This window comes from Schistocerca cancellata, chromosome 11 (genome assembly GCF_023864275.1).
Source record: "Schistocerca cancellata isolate TAMUIC-IGC-003103 chromosome 11, iqSchCanc2.1, whole genome shotgun sequence".
NCBI classification, from domain to species: Eukaryota; Metazoa; Arthropoda; class Insecta; order Orthoptera; family Acrididae; genus Schistocerca; species Schistocerca cancellata.
Genome location: NC_064636.1, coordinates 172,131,135 through 172,145,519, shown reverse-complemented (window position 1 = coordinate 172,145,519; position 14,385 = coordinate 172,131,135). Strand labels below are relative to the sequence as shown.

At 39.4% G+C, this 14,385-nt stretch overlaps 1 protein-coding gene across 1 annotated transcript in view; it reads left to right on the top strand.

Annotated features, from left to right (window-relative positions):
* Nucleotides 1-2,394, top strand: part of LOC126108416 (zinc finger protein 708-like) — a 139,216-nt gene extending 136,822 nt beyond the window's left edge. The window contains exon 9 of the mRNA XM_049913624.1: nucleotides 2,073-2,394. Within this exon, the coding sequence (XP_049769581.1) occupies nucleotides 2,073-2,097 (25 nt within the window). The 3' untranslated portion in view covers nucleotides 2,098-2,394. The remainder of the gene's footprint in view (nucleotides 1-2,072) is intronic.
* Nucleotides 2,395-14,385: the final 11,991 nt, after the last annotated feature.

Below are 14,385 nucleotides of genomic sequence, written 5' to 3'. Positions count from 1 at the left end.
TGTACCATTGTACCAACTTCACCACTTTTGAGGTTCTAGTTCCCAACTGCAATGCCACTTTAACTTGCCCTTTGGTAAAGTCATTTACATCTTTAAATTTACATGTTTGCAGCTCATCTTACTGATAGAAGAAAAAGTGTAAATCTCTGGTCTGCTTATATACTTGTAATCTGCTTACCGCATCATGTGCATACAATGTGGCGTTCATTCTCCTCATGAACAGTGTTCATGACATTTTTGCCCATCAGTGCATCTTCATGTAAATGGGTTGGATGCGGAAATGTGTAATCTAAGAAATTCATCATGCTTGGTTGCCATTCAAACTAGTGCACAATAGCTATATTTTTTGTGAAATATTTTTGTTTCACAAAGCTCTGTACATAATTCAGAGATAATATAGGTAAGTGTTATCCACCAAAGCTCTTAATTAATTGTTCAGCATCTAATACTGCGTAAGTTCTACAAAAAAAAGAAGGTAAACAAACATTAGGTGTTATGATTTGATTCCATTTTTTTATATACACAAAAACAACACTTGGGAGAGCTCAGAACGTGAGCACTAAATATTTCTTGTGTTACATTCAAAGATGTTTCCATTGTGGGTATTTTTTTAATTTGTGGTAAATATACATGAGGTTTTTGGAAAATTGTACTTATGCTTGAGTTTCAATTTCAGAACGATTGTTTTTAATTTTGATTTCCTGCCTATTTGTTATTGTTGGAAGTGGTTTAGTATGTTTCATCGTATGTGTAACAATGGGAGATAGTTATAATTAAGTGATTGGCACTGTTCTGTGTTCCTACACTTCAGCTGTGACACTTTGTAGTAATATGATTACATTGTATTTCATCTTTCCCATGATAGTACATCCACAACTGCTGTATGGGTTATTCATAATAGACCACATCTGCATACATATGTATTAAATATTATTTTCCAATAAAAGGAAAGAAAAACAGGGTTTCTGGACAATAGCGTTATATTCCAATGAATCTGAAAATGTACTACAAAGTGTGGCGACTATACATATTATGAATCTCTAAGAAACAGTAAAATTTGTAATAATATGTTAAGAAAAGGTACACAATATGGACTGAATATCTATAGGCGTCAGATTAGGATGGGTTATATGGTGTTTCCCTGGTACACAACATGTAAGCATAAAATAAACATATTCAGTGGTTGTGTGGAAAACCACCAAAAGAACTGAGTCTACATAAACACTGTACATACCCATAAATTAAAGAGTGTAACTGCACCTATTAAAATAATAACCTAAGCTAATCACTACAGAATAAACTGTTGTATAAGAATTGTCAAGGACAAGTCAGTTGTAGGTTGTGGATCCAGGAGTAAGGGTAATCAAGCATATTGTTTTAAGAAAACAACAATGATGAGTAATTTAAAACAACTAACTGGTATTTACAACAGAACTTTACTTCTAAGGCCACTAACATACTGAGGAGCATAGCGCTGGAGAATGGGATAGAAGCACACCTCTGATCAGACTAAAAGCTGGTTGCCAATAGTGAGCCAAATTTATCCCCGCTATTCCCTATGGCCCCATGTGACCATTAGCAGCGGTCTCATTGGTTGCTGGATGGTTTTCTAGGTTTTCCTCACTAAAGATGCTTCTCGGAAGTGTCTCCTCGTCAGTATCCTCACTGTCAGAATTGTATGAATGTGAACAAGGCATATACAGCAGTAACTGATACAGAACTAGTCCCTGACTAGCCACAGCTCTGAAGTGAAACGTATTTCATAAAGTGTTCCCCACTCAGTCTCTCAATCTACCACACACACTTCACTCCCCCTCCATAGCAGCAGGGTAATTATTTGAAAATTACAAAAGTAGTAGTTTGATGTTTGAAAATGCTCCTTTGGACCGGTGGCTGTTGCTAAAGGATACAACTTTCTAATAGGGGAAACAAATAATTTCCAAAATGCAGTAAAAAAAGTGGACATGAATAGAAAACTAAAAGTATTTAAGGAGTGACAAATAATAGTAAAATAATTTAGAGTTTGAATTTGCCAATTTTGGCTACTGTAGAAATAATTTTGGCTATTGCAGAAATATACACAGCCAACTGAAATGATGCACTGATACAGTGGTGTGGTGGTGCCGAGGCAACAGGTGTGTTGACCATGTACTGAGCCAGCAGGGACAGCATGAGGGCTGCCAAGATACATCAGCTGGGCAGTGGCTAAGCTGGTGCAATGGTGATGCCAGTGGACAGTGATGGAGTATTGTGGGTCAGAATGACAGCATTGGGGCCAGAAAATGTTGTTACCATTTGTGAAGGTCTAGCCTCGCAGATCATGAAAGGCTGTAACACTGCATCAGATGGGTGTATCATCGAAGGCTGGCTGGTTATTTCCATACAAAAGGAGGTCTAGCTCAATATTATTAATAAGATTTATTACTTTTCCTATAATCTCTGCAGTTTGTAGTATAAAAGTTAAAATTACAAAATTATTGAAGGATACATTACAAACTGATTATATATCCATAATAAACAAATCTCATTAAGACAATTGTAACACTTTCATTGTTTCATTAAATCTTATTTCATGTACTTAAGTTGACAGCCCTGTAGCCAGGCAGATGCTATTGGTAGGTGGGGCTACACTACACATGGCCTGCACCTTATTAGGAGGGGGGAAGATAAATTAGCTTCTCTATTAGCAGATACTGTAAGGGGGGCCACAGTCACACAAGGGGTGATCCCTGTGGTTATTGCGACCAAGGCAGACAGGTTTTTTTTAGGTTAAAGTCAATTTCCAGGCAGACAACAACCATGGAAAATAGAAGGAAAGAAACTTCATGCACAGCAAACAAGGATAAAGCTAAGGATGATATCAAATTCACCAAAATATCAGAGGAATAAAAAAAAATAGGTGAGCTGATAATGTATTTAGATGATCTCGAAAATAAGAATGAGATTGATATACTTTGTCTGTCTGAGCACCATGTAACTGTGGGGATGGAAAATGTCAGTATAAATGGGTATTATTTAGCATCTTACACTTGCAGATCTAGTATGAATAAAGAAGGAGTTGCCATTTTCATAAAACAAGGGTATAAATACAGAACTGTTGAAGTGAGCAAATTTTGTGTTAATCAGCACTTTGAGGTTCGTGCATGTTAACTTCAGCTAGATAATGTTGATATTAGCAACAGTGTACAGGTTTCCACTAGGAGATTCGGAGCTATTCATAAAAAAGTTTGACTCCCTATTATGCTGTCTGTCAGACAGAAAGAAGAAGTTATTAATCTGGGGTGATTTCAGTGTTAACTTTTCTAAGCATTTCTGATAGGAAAAGTGAACTAGAAGTGTTGTTAATAACATATAACTTAGAATCAGTATCCCTACACGTATAGCTCAAGACAGTAGTACTCTAATAGATAATGTATTTGTACAGCAAGAGGATGTAGAACAAACACATGCTTTCCCTGTGGTTAATGGATTATCTGACCATGATGCACAACTGATTAACTTACAAAACATAACAGGGTGTACACTTCAGAAACCATTAAGTAAAAGTGTGAGGGTGCTCAACCCAGTATCTATAGATCACTTCAGAGAAAGTTTAGGAAATGTAAACTGGGAAGATATATATAATGATCCAAATGCTAATGATAAATGCAGCATATTTCCTAATAAATTTATATCCCTTTTTGAACATTGTTTTCCAGAGAAAATTACTAAATGTAACACCACAATATTTTTTAAAGAAACCTTGGATTATTGTAGGTATTAATGTGTCTTCAGAAAGAAAAAGAAAACTGTATGAGACAGCAAGAAGTAGTTTTACACTATAAAAATTATTGTAACACACTGAGAATAGTTGTAAGGAAATCAAGAAATACATATGTTAGAGAACAAATTAACAACTCCAGCAATAAAATCAAATCAATATGGAATGTTGTTAGAAGGGAGACAGGAAAACTAACCAGTGGGGTAGGTAGTATTACTGATAAAGAGAATGAGACCATCTTAACCAACATTACACAGCTAGCCAATGTATGTAACAATCACTTCTTAAGCGTAGGAGAAAAAATTGGTGAGAATTGTTCAAAAGAAAAAGCCAGGCAGCACATGGAAGAGTCAGTTTTGAAAAATTTTAGTCAGATTAGGTTTCATCTAACAAACTCTTGTGAAATAAGGAAAATTATTAAATCATTGAAAAATAAATGTTCTTTAAGAGTACACGACATCAAAACAATTTGGAGCAGTTACAGCTGATTTTTGAGTCACATATGTAATGCATCACTGACTCAGGGAATTTTTCCAGACAGGTTAAAATATATCCATTGTCAGGCCTCTCTACAAAAGGGGGAAACCACAGATGCCAATAATTACTGGTCAGTATCCTAGCTTACAGCATTTTCGAAAATGTTTGAGAAAGTAATGTACTCAAGAGTGGTTAGCTATCTCAACAGTAATGGGGTACTTAGTAAATCACAGTTTGGATTTCAGAAATGCTGTCCCACTGAGACAGCAATATGCAATTTCACTGTCTACGTAACAGAGTGTTTAAATAGTAAAATGTCACCAGTAGAAATATTCTGTGACGTATCCAAAGCATTTGATTGTGTGAACCATGACATTATGTTAGAGAAATTACAATTCTAAGGTATAAATGGAAAAGCATATGAATGGTTTAAGTCATATCTACAGAACAGAAGCAAAAGTCTCCTTGTATGCTTCTAGTGTTTGGAAGGAGTTTGCCACTTCATCTAACTGGAATGAAATTACATTAGGTGTTCCACAAGGTTTGATCATGGGTCTCCTCCTGTTCTTGATATATGTGAATGGTGTTGAACTGACACTGTTTGCTGGTGATACAAGTATAATTATTAATCCAGTAAAGGAAAGTCCAATAGAAAATGATACAAATAAGGTCTTTTGAAAAGTTATTAATTGGTATTCTGTGAATGGGTTTCCTCTGAACTTCGAAAATACACAGTACATCCAATTTTCTGCTGCGAAAAGTTTAATTCCTTCAATAAACATAACACATCAAAAGAAGTCTGTAGCCAGGGTAGAACATACTAGGTTTTTGGGTGTACATATAGATGATAATCTTAATTGGAAAATTCGTGTTTTGGATCTCCTAAAGCGACTAGGTTCAGCAACTTTTGCAATCAGAATAATTGCTAATTTTGAGGATGTAGAAATTAGTAAGCTAACATACTTTGCATACTTCCACACTCTGATATCATACAGAATAATATTCTGGGGCAACTCAACACTTAGGCAAAAGGTATTCATTGGTCAAAAGAAAGTAGTTAAAATAATGTGTGGGGTTCATAGTCGCACATCTTGTAGGCATCTGTTTAAAAGGTTAGGAATTCTTACAATTGCTTCACAGTACATTTACTCAGTAATGAAATTTTTTCTCAACAACATGGACCAGTTTAAGATCAACAGTGACATTCATGATTACAATACCAGAAAAAAGAAAGACCTACACTATCCTTTACTTAATCTATTTTTGGCACAGAAAGGGGTAAAATATGTTGCTATAAAACTTTTCGATAAATTACCAGATGAAATAAAATGTCTGACAGACAGCAGTAATAGTTTCAAAAAGAAATTGAAATCATAACTCCTTGACAACTCCTTCTATACCATAGATGAATTCTTGAATATGAGTAAATAAATCTGGAGATATAATATATGCATTTTGTGCCATTTAAGGGAATGGGGTAGATAATAGAAATATTTAGGCAATGTAAACACTATAATGTAAACAAGAAAAGCAACTTGTTTCCTGTGCGCATTTCTTGTGCAATTGACACGTTCCACATCATAATGGTTTTTCCGTGCAATTGATCAATGGAACATGTAACTAACTCAATAACTAACTATCTTAATTGATATTGGTTATTAAATCCTATATCATTGATTTGATCCTTAACTAAGTGGAATTTAATGCTCACCCATGTTGCAAAATACGCAAAATAACAAAATTATACAATGGAAACAATCTAATACATATTAGCATCCCATCTCCTAATGCTTAGTCATAAACGAGAGTCGTGACTGAATTGCGCCAGGATCCAAAATCCACTTAAGTATAAAATTACCCAACAGCTGCTGCTTGTGCACCACTGGTTTTGTGATCTGAATAGTTCACAGTATCCTGGATTACATATGATCCATATAACCATTCTGAGGACAACTACAGTCACTGGAAGATACATGACACCGGGGAACCACTCTATGTAGGAATCCCAGCTTACTCCACTCAATGATGTGTGCAATGCCGTGGTCAACGGTAAATTTCAATTTTCCTGAGCTAGTATACATCAATGGTTTGCAGAAGGTGAGTCTTTGATTTTTTTGATAGTGTAGGCAGGCTGTCGATTGGGTGCCAGCACAAAAGGTGTTTCAGGAAAATTAGAAGAAAAATTTAAATGCTATTCTGTGTGTAAGTTAAATGAGCAAATAACCTAATGATGGGTGTGATACATCATAATAAGAACATTGAATAAAAGTCTACCATTAGAGAAACTCGAGAAGTCTGGAGTGTAAATGCATGGTCACAGCAGAGAACTGCTACTATAGTTGTATGTGCTACCAAGTACTGTAATCTGTTCCCAGTGGGCATAAATAAAGATTTGTGCATTGCATCAACAATGTGAGAGCAAAGGAATTCTGTAGTTATTCCTAAAAGCAATGCTATTTCACAATGCACTAATGTAGAGTAATAAGGTACGAGGCTTGTAATAATTAGTGTGAATGCACAGTTGAAACTTGAACTACATGGCAGTGTGATGGACAACCCTTGCAAACAATCAGGATGCCTGTTTGCCAAACATTGCGTTCATAGGCAGCCACACAGGCGACAGAGAAAGAGAAGGTGATAACACTCAAATTTGCGACTGGTGCAAGTTATGGGCAGGGATATCTGCACATTTAAAACATCTGTAGATCATGACAGTTGTACAATAGCAGCATTGCAATAATACAGCAAGGTTGATTCCTAGATGGAGTAGATCATTTGCATGTGTACTGATGCATGAAATGAATTGTTAGTTATGGTTTGCTGGAAGGTTTCAGCTGGCACTAAGTTAGGGCTGAGGCTCTGTTGCAGTCTTGACTGAATGGTAGTGTGCACAGTGTTAACATGCAAGTGTTGCATGGGTGTTATACAACAAGATATGTAAGGCTTTGGTCCCTTCCAAAGTAGCAGTCAGTTTGCACAGTTCCCTGTGTGCAGTTATTAAGTCACGCTGGATCGCGTTTTTAAGTTCTTCGTATTTCAGTATTAGCACAGCGGCTATATTATGGATTTGTCAGTTGGTAACCAAAAGTTGTCTTCAATGTGATTGAGCTGCACATGCCAGGATACTAGGATTTCATGATACTGCATAACAAAGAACGAAGCTCTCTGGGGAGCTTTATCACAGCGATCATCATCAGTCTCATCAGGGGTACCAAATTTGTTTTCAGCACAGCTGAACTTCTATTAAACCAAACTTGCATAGCAATGCGGAGTGGTACTGTGACTGTTTGTTCACAGGATGAACAGTGTTTGTAATGCAGTGAAGGAGAATTAAATCTGTGAAAAGACAGAGATGGTAGTACACGTTGTCTGGTCGTTTCTGCTTGCATGCTGCAAGAGATAGCACTCGTGTAGAGGCAATAGCAACAGGGTACCAAGGTTCGACGGCTTCGCAATCAAGATGATTGATCAGCAGTATTTATAGTGTGTTCACAGGTGCTAGTTGTCTTGAAACTTTGCAAAAGTTTAAAAGATCATTATTCTTTTGAAAAAATACTGATGAAGTATGTTGAGCAGGACTGAATTTTGAGGGGACTGAATTCACAGCCAGTTGTTTTTGGCATGCTTTTAGAAAGAACAGAAGACTTTATAGCCTGGCATATTGCAGAATTTGGTCAACAGTTGGCTAATGTGTATGATTTACTGTAGTGAGCTAATTCTATACTTTGTTGAGAAAATAAATGTGAGTTTCTATCACCACTTTTCTAAAAATTAATGAGAATGAAACCACATTTTTGAAGCGCCCATTATGTCAACTGGCATGAATATGGAAATGTTAGATTTAGGACAAGGATGTCAAAATGGGAGCCAGTAATCATACCCAGTAGTGATAACTTTCTTGGTTAGCTATGAGAAAGAATAGAGAGTTTAGCAGTTAGGAAAATGGCCAAACCAGCTTCAGTTATCTGTAACGAAATTAAAATTGAGAGTATAGGTTACATTTACAATTGTAATGCATTAAAATACACTCCTGGAAATGGAAAAAAGAACACATTGACACCGGTGTGTCAGACCCACCATACTTGCTCCGGACACTGCGAGAGGGCTGTACAAGCAATGATCACACGCACGGCACAGCGGACACACCAGGAACCGCGGTGTTGGCCATCGAATGGCGCTAGCTGCGCAGCATTTGTGCACCGCCGCCGTCAGTGTCAGCCAGTTTGCCGTGGCATACGGAGCTCCATCGCAGTCTTTAACACTGGTAGCATGCCGCGACAGTGTGGACGTGAACCGTATGTGCAGTTGACGGACTTTGAGCGAGGGCGTATAGTGGGCATGCGGGAGGCCGGGTGGACGTACTGCCGAATTGCTCAACACGTGGGGCGTGAGGTCTCCACAGTACATCGATGTTGTCGCCAGTGGTCGGCGGAAGGTGCACGTGCCCGTCGACCTGGGACCGGACTGCAGCGACGCACGGATGCACGCCAAGACCGTAGGATCCTACGCAGTGCCGTAGGGGACCGTACCGCCACTTCCCAGCAAATTAGGGACACTGTTGCTCCTGGGGTATCGGCGAGGACCATTCGCAACCGTCTCCATGAAGCTGGGCTACGGTCCCGCACACCGTTAGGCCGTCTTGCGCTCACGCCCCAACATCGTGCAGCCCGCCTCCAGTGGTGTCGCGACAGGCGTGAATGGAGGGACGAATGGAGACGTGTCGTCTTCAGCGATGAGAGTCGCTTCTGCCTTGGTGCCAATGATGGTCGTATGCGTGTTTGGCGCCGTGCAGGTGAGCGCCACAATCAGGACTGCATACGACCGAGGCACACAGGGCCAACACCCGGCATCATGGTGTGGGGAGCGATCTCCTACACTGGCCGTACACCACTGGTGATCGTCGAGGGGACACTGAATAGTGCACGGTACATCCAAACCGTCATCGAACCCATCGTTCTACCATTCCTAGACCGGCAAGGGAACTTGCTGTTCCAACAGGACAATGCACGTCCGCATGTATCCCGTGCCACCCAACGTGCTCTAGAAGGTGTAAGTCAACTACCCTGACCAGCAAGATCTCCGGATCTGTCCCCCATTGAGCATGTTTGGCACTGGATGAAACGTCGTCTCACGCGGTCTGCACGTCCAGCACGAACGCTGGTCCAACTGAGGCGCCAGGTGGAAATGGCATGGCAAGCCATTCCACAGGACTACATCCAGCATCTCTACGATCGTCTCCATGGGAGAATAGCAGCCTGCATTGCTGCGAAAGGTGGATATACACTGTACTAATGCCGACATTGTGCATGCTCTGTTGCCTGTGTCTGTGTGCCTGTGGTTCTGTCAGTGTGATCATGTTATGTATCTGACCCCAGGAATGTGTCAATAAAGTTTCCCCTTCCTGGGACAATGAATTCACGGTGTTCTTATTTCAATTTCCAGGAGTGTATAATGGGTGGTGCAATGAGAGTGGGAGGTGAACTAGGAAGGGAATCATGATTAACTGTCCAAACACTTATGTGTTTGCAAGGCAATTTAAGTCCATTGTGGGACTGAACTCTGACCACAAGGCAAGTAGTTTTGTATATACTTATGAACATCAGTCTGTCTACCTTCTCACCAATACTGTGTGTCTATTCTGGCATTCATGGCTTTTTGTCCATTATGACATGCCTGCAAACTGTCATGATACTGAGCTATTATACATGCTTGCAACTCTTTCTGCAATTATGAGTCTGTTGCTCAGGGGAATTTATGTGGCATACAATATAATCAACTGTGACAAAATGTTGAAGAGAATTGTACCAGTTACATTGTACATCTCTCAATTCTTCTATTAAAACATTGTCAGTATGAATCATTTTGACCTTATGGCCCAGTGCATCAACATTCAGGTATGAACAGCCTGGTTTGTGGCATGTGTCATGATCCTATTTTGATAGTTTTAATGCCCAACGAGTCAAATGACTACTGAGGTCCTTTAAACTGCGCCTCTACAAAAGAGCAGTATAATCAGAGACAACAGCGAATTTTCTTCTGTAGAAATAACATCTGCAATAGTTGACTCTGAATTTAAGTGCTAGCAATTATTCCTGACAAAGAATGGCACTTATAGCATATTCGAGGTGTCTGTTCAAAGGATAAAAAGCTTTTCAGAATCAGTATATTAATAATGTGAACCTGTCAAATCATGTTTAAGTTTCCTCATAGCTTATTCATATCCTTCTGCCCGCTCAAGCACTGCACCTTACTTTAACAACTTAGTTAATCATTTGGATGTCATAGCAAAATCCTTTACCAAAGACGATAATAATTAATGGAGGCAAGAAAAGTTGCATTTCCTTATCGTTAGTGGGCCTGGAAGAGTCTCAACTGCTTTGGTTAGCTGTGGATCTGTGTTAATCTCATCTTAACTGATAATATGTCCCAGGTACTTAACCTTTGATTGTGCAGAAAAAAAACTTTTAAATTCAAATGTGTATGCTGTAACCTTGATAAAACGTACCTCAATCTCACCAAATGTTCCTCAGTACTCCTTGCAAATATCATGTCATCGAAATACACAAAAGATGTTGTAGGCTTCAATCATCTTATTAACAAGTCATCGAGTCTTTGGAAAGTGACAGGCGCATTTCTAAGGCTGAAAGGCTTGTGTAAAAACTCATACAACCCTCATGGAACCACAAATGCGGTATTTTAGGTATTCTGGTGCAATCAGAATTTGGTGTAATTAGAATACATGTAAAATGTAGTAAAATACCTACAGTTTCCCAATCTCTCCAATGTTTCGTCGATATGGGGTAGAGGGTAGGTATCAGTGGCAGTTATCTGGTTTACTGCTTGTACTTTAATGCATAGGCGATATTCTTTCTCTTACTGATTGCCTTTTTCTGGTCCCACAACGATAGGGACCAAGCAGGGGTTCGCAGAGGAATGATCTATCCCTGCAGCTAGCTGTTGTTGTGTAACATCCTGAACAACAGATTGTAGATAAAATAGGAATCTGCCCAGTTCCGACCCTGTCCAGTTTCTAAGCAATTGGCCTAATGTATTAAGTTTGAATTTCGTGTTGTACAACGTCAGTGACTGACATATACTGCTGTTCCTCGAACAACCAAGCATATTCATTTACGACCGAGTACAAAAGATTTCACGTACAATGGCAAATGTGCTAACTTCTCATAGGCCTGATTTTTAAGTAAGGTCGCTACTGTGCAAATTCTCCTTCTATCAGCTGCTTCTTGCTCTTACACTTTAACTTATTTTCACACAGAAATTCTTCAAGTTCCTGAGCACTATCAAGTATTGTTCCAGGTGTAATCTCTATATCTTCTTACCGAAAATCATCAATAAATACTGGAGCACAAAACTTCTGTACAAGTGTGTCTATTTTATTTGTACTTCTTCTCACACGAATCAACAACCTGTAGAGAACGGTGTTTAGACCGAGTGTATCAACGAGAAAGTCTAATCTAGGCAACATTTGGATTGTGAAGTCGGTCCTGTGCCACCGCTGATTGTTACCAGTTGTGTAAGTTTCAAATGCCCATGTATGTGATTCTGTTGGAGGTTGTGGAAGAGGCCTCATTCCACAAATTCCTAGTGATTGAGGGTCGCGAATTTCGCCGAAATAGTTGCCTCACTGAATCTAACAATATGCGCCCCTTAATCTACCACCACCCAGTACTGATGTAGGATATCCTTCTGTAGAATGACACTGAAATCCCTTCTGCGTCTTCTCCCAACTTACCTATCAAAACCATAATTCTTACCATCCATCTGCAGGTTTACGAAACATTTTCCTGTGGGCAGTATTACTTCTTCTCGTAATCCACTAATGTTACAGCGAAACGAATTAAGTGCACTCTTATCATTAAGAGAAACAACTAATGCTCTAATTTGAGCCCCTGTATCTACTGACACTTTGGCAACTCTTCCTCTCATATTGTCCTTTAAAATTATGTAAGACACCTCATTTACACTTCTGTCTTGGTCTGGATACATTACCCACGTTACGTTGAGGATGGGTGGTGGGGCCTGATCCCCCTACGTGTATATCAGCGTTTGGAATTCGTGTCGTTTACAAAAACGTGGCGCAGCTTATTGCTTTGTGACAGAGTAGAGATGAACCTTGCAGCCTTCTTGCAAAAATGTGTCAGTCTTACTGCCTCATGCAGTGAAGTATGTGAGGCCACCTTTACTTCACTATTTATCTGCAGATCTATTCCACGTATGAAGACGTCAATTGTTCTGGCTCTAGCTAGCTCAATTAACATGTCATTACATGTGGCATCCCATCCTAACACATATGTGCCGCCTGACACAGCTCGTATTTGATCAACAAAATCTTCATTCAGTTTGTGCCTTAACGTGGATTAATGGTCTCTGTAGTAGCTGACTTTTTATTTGTCGGAATAGTGCTCTGCTAAATCGTATGCCAGGGCTTCAGAGAAAAGTAATTAAAAAGATTACCAAGGACTGTCCTCAAAGTTACGTAAGTGGTTTACTGGTTTGGGATCTTAGTATTGACCCTGTTACATTTGGGGCAGATGCTATTGAAAGTGTTGTCGCATACGCAGGTGACATCCTAGTAGGTGTGTCTGCAGACTCCAGGGCGAGACTTAAGGCAAAGGCAAGCGATGGGCTTGTTCAGTTGCAGCGTTGGTGCAAGAGCAACAAACTGACTACATCTGTTCATAAAACCACATACATACTTTTGAAGGGAAGGTTTTCTCTTAGTCGGAATCCTTCCCTGAGGCTTGACAGAATACCTGCAAAATGCAGCTCTGCTAGTATATATTTAGGCTTTATTCTAGGCGAGAAAAGAAACTGTCTAGAACACTAAAAATCTGTTACTCAGAAATCGGCCAAAATTATGCATAATATTGCCTGTGCTGACCATAAATTACCATTTCATGTGGTGTGGTCATATCACGAAGCTAACTTCGACACCATTATGGTCTTCACTGCCAGCATCTTGACACATTATCTTAGACTGGTCAGCAACAAAACAATACTGCGACGAACTCTGTGGAGCATAATTCTGCAGGTCACTGTGACTTTCGCACTACACCTGTAGAGGGTTAATTGGTGATAGTCGGGCTATGTCTGATGAATATCGTGGTATGTTACAGGGCAGCGCTGTTTTGGTTAGGATGTGAGCCATAAGATCATATGTATGAGATCACAAGAATGCATATTAGTGATAAAAGACATTTATGAGCCTGAAAGTGTCACCATTATTAACCAATATGTACGACCTGTTTGGAGTTTCCAGAAAACAGATCTAAGATTCGTAGTAATAAACTAAATTGAATTGAACTGAACTGCTTCAGATTTTATTGCATTTTATATTGCATCAACATATTAAACGTACTTATGTCTGTCATCTGGCAACTTTGACCTCACTATGTTTAGTAATATTCCATTCGGCCAAGTCCAAAAATGCCCCAGATCGCGAACATTCTGTAAGAAAGTGGTAACACCTCCATTCGGTTTTCCCAAAAATGTAGGTATAAAAGAGACGGCAGAGGAGCTGTTTGGAATGATTGCTACAGATTCTGCAGAACTATCTAGAGGGGTTCCTGAAAAACTTGCAGCTATCTGACAAGCTTTGTGCTTAGTTTCATCCCTTTGCACCAATTCTTCACACTATTCCTGTAACACTAACTTCTGACAGGTAAGTATATTAATTTGTTCAGCTGATGTATCTATCAACTGGACTAACACCATTAGAAGTAATAGGTAAACCCTTTATAGGTGAATCACTTATTAAATATGTACGTGGTCTGAACAACATACTACTGATGACCAACTGAATCAAACGACAGTTGCTAAGAACTTAATTAAGAGAGCCCAACAACTAGTAGGCAAACATAACGAGAAGGCTGTTGTTGTGGTCTTCAGTCCTGAGACTGGTTTGATGCAGCTCTCCATGATACTCTATCCCGTGCAAGCTTCTTCTTCTCCCAGTGCCTACTCCAACCTACATCTTTCTGAATCTGCTTAGCGTATTCATCTCTTGGTCTCCCTCTACTATTTTTACCTTCCACGCTGCCCTCCAATACTAAATTTGTGAGCCATTGATGCCTCAGAACGTCCTACCAACCGATCCCTTCTTCTAGTCAAGTTGTGCCACAAATTTCTCT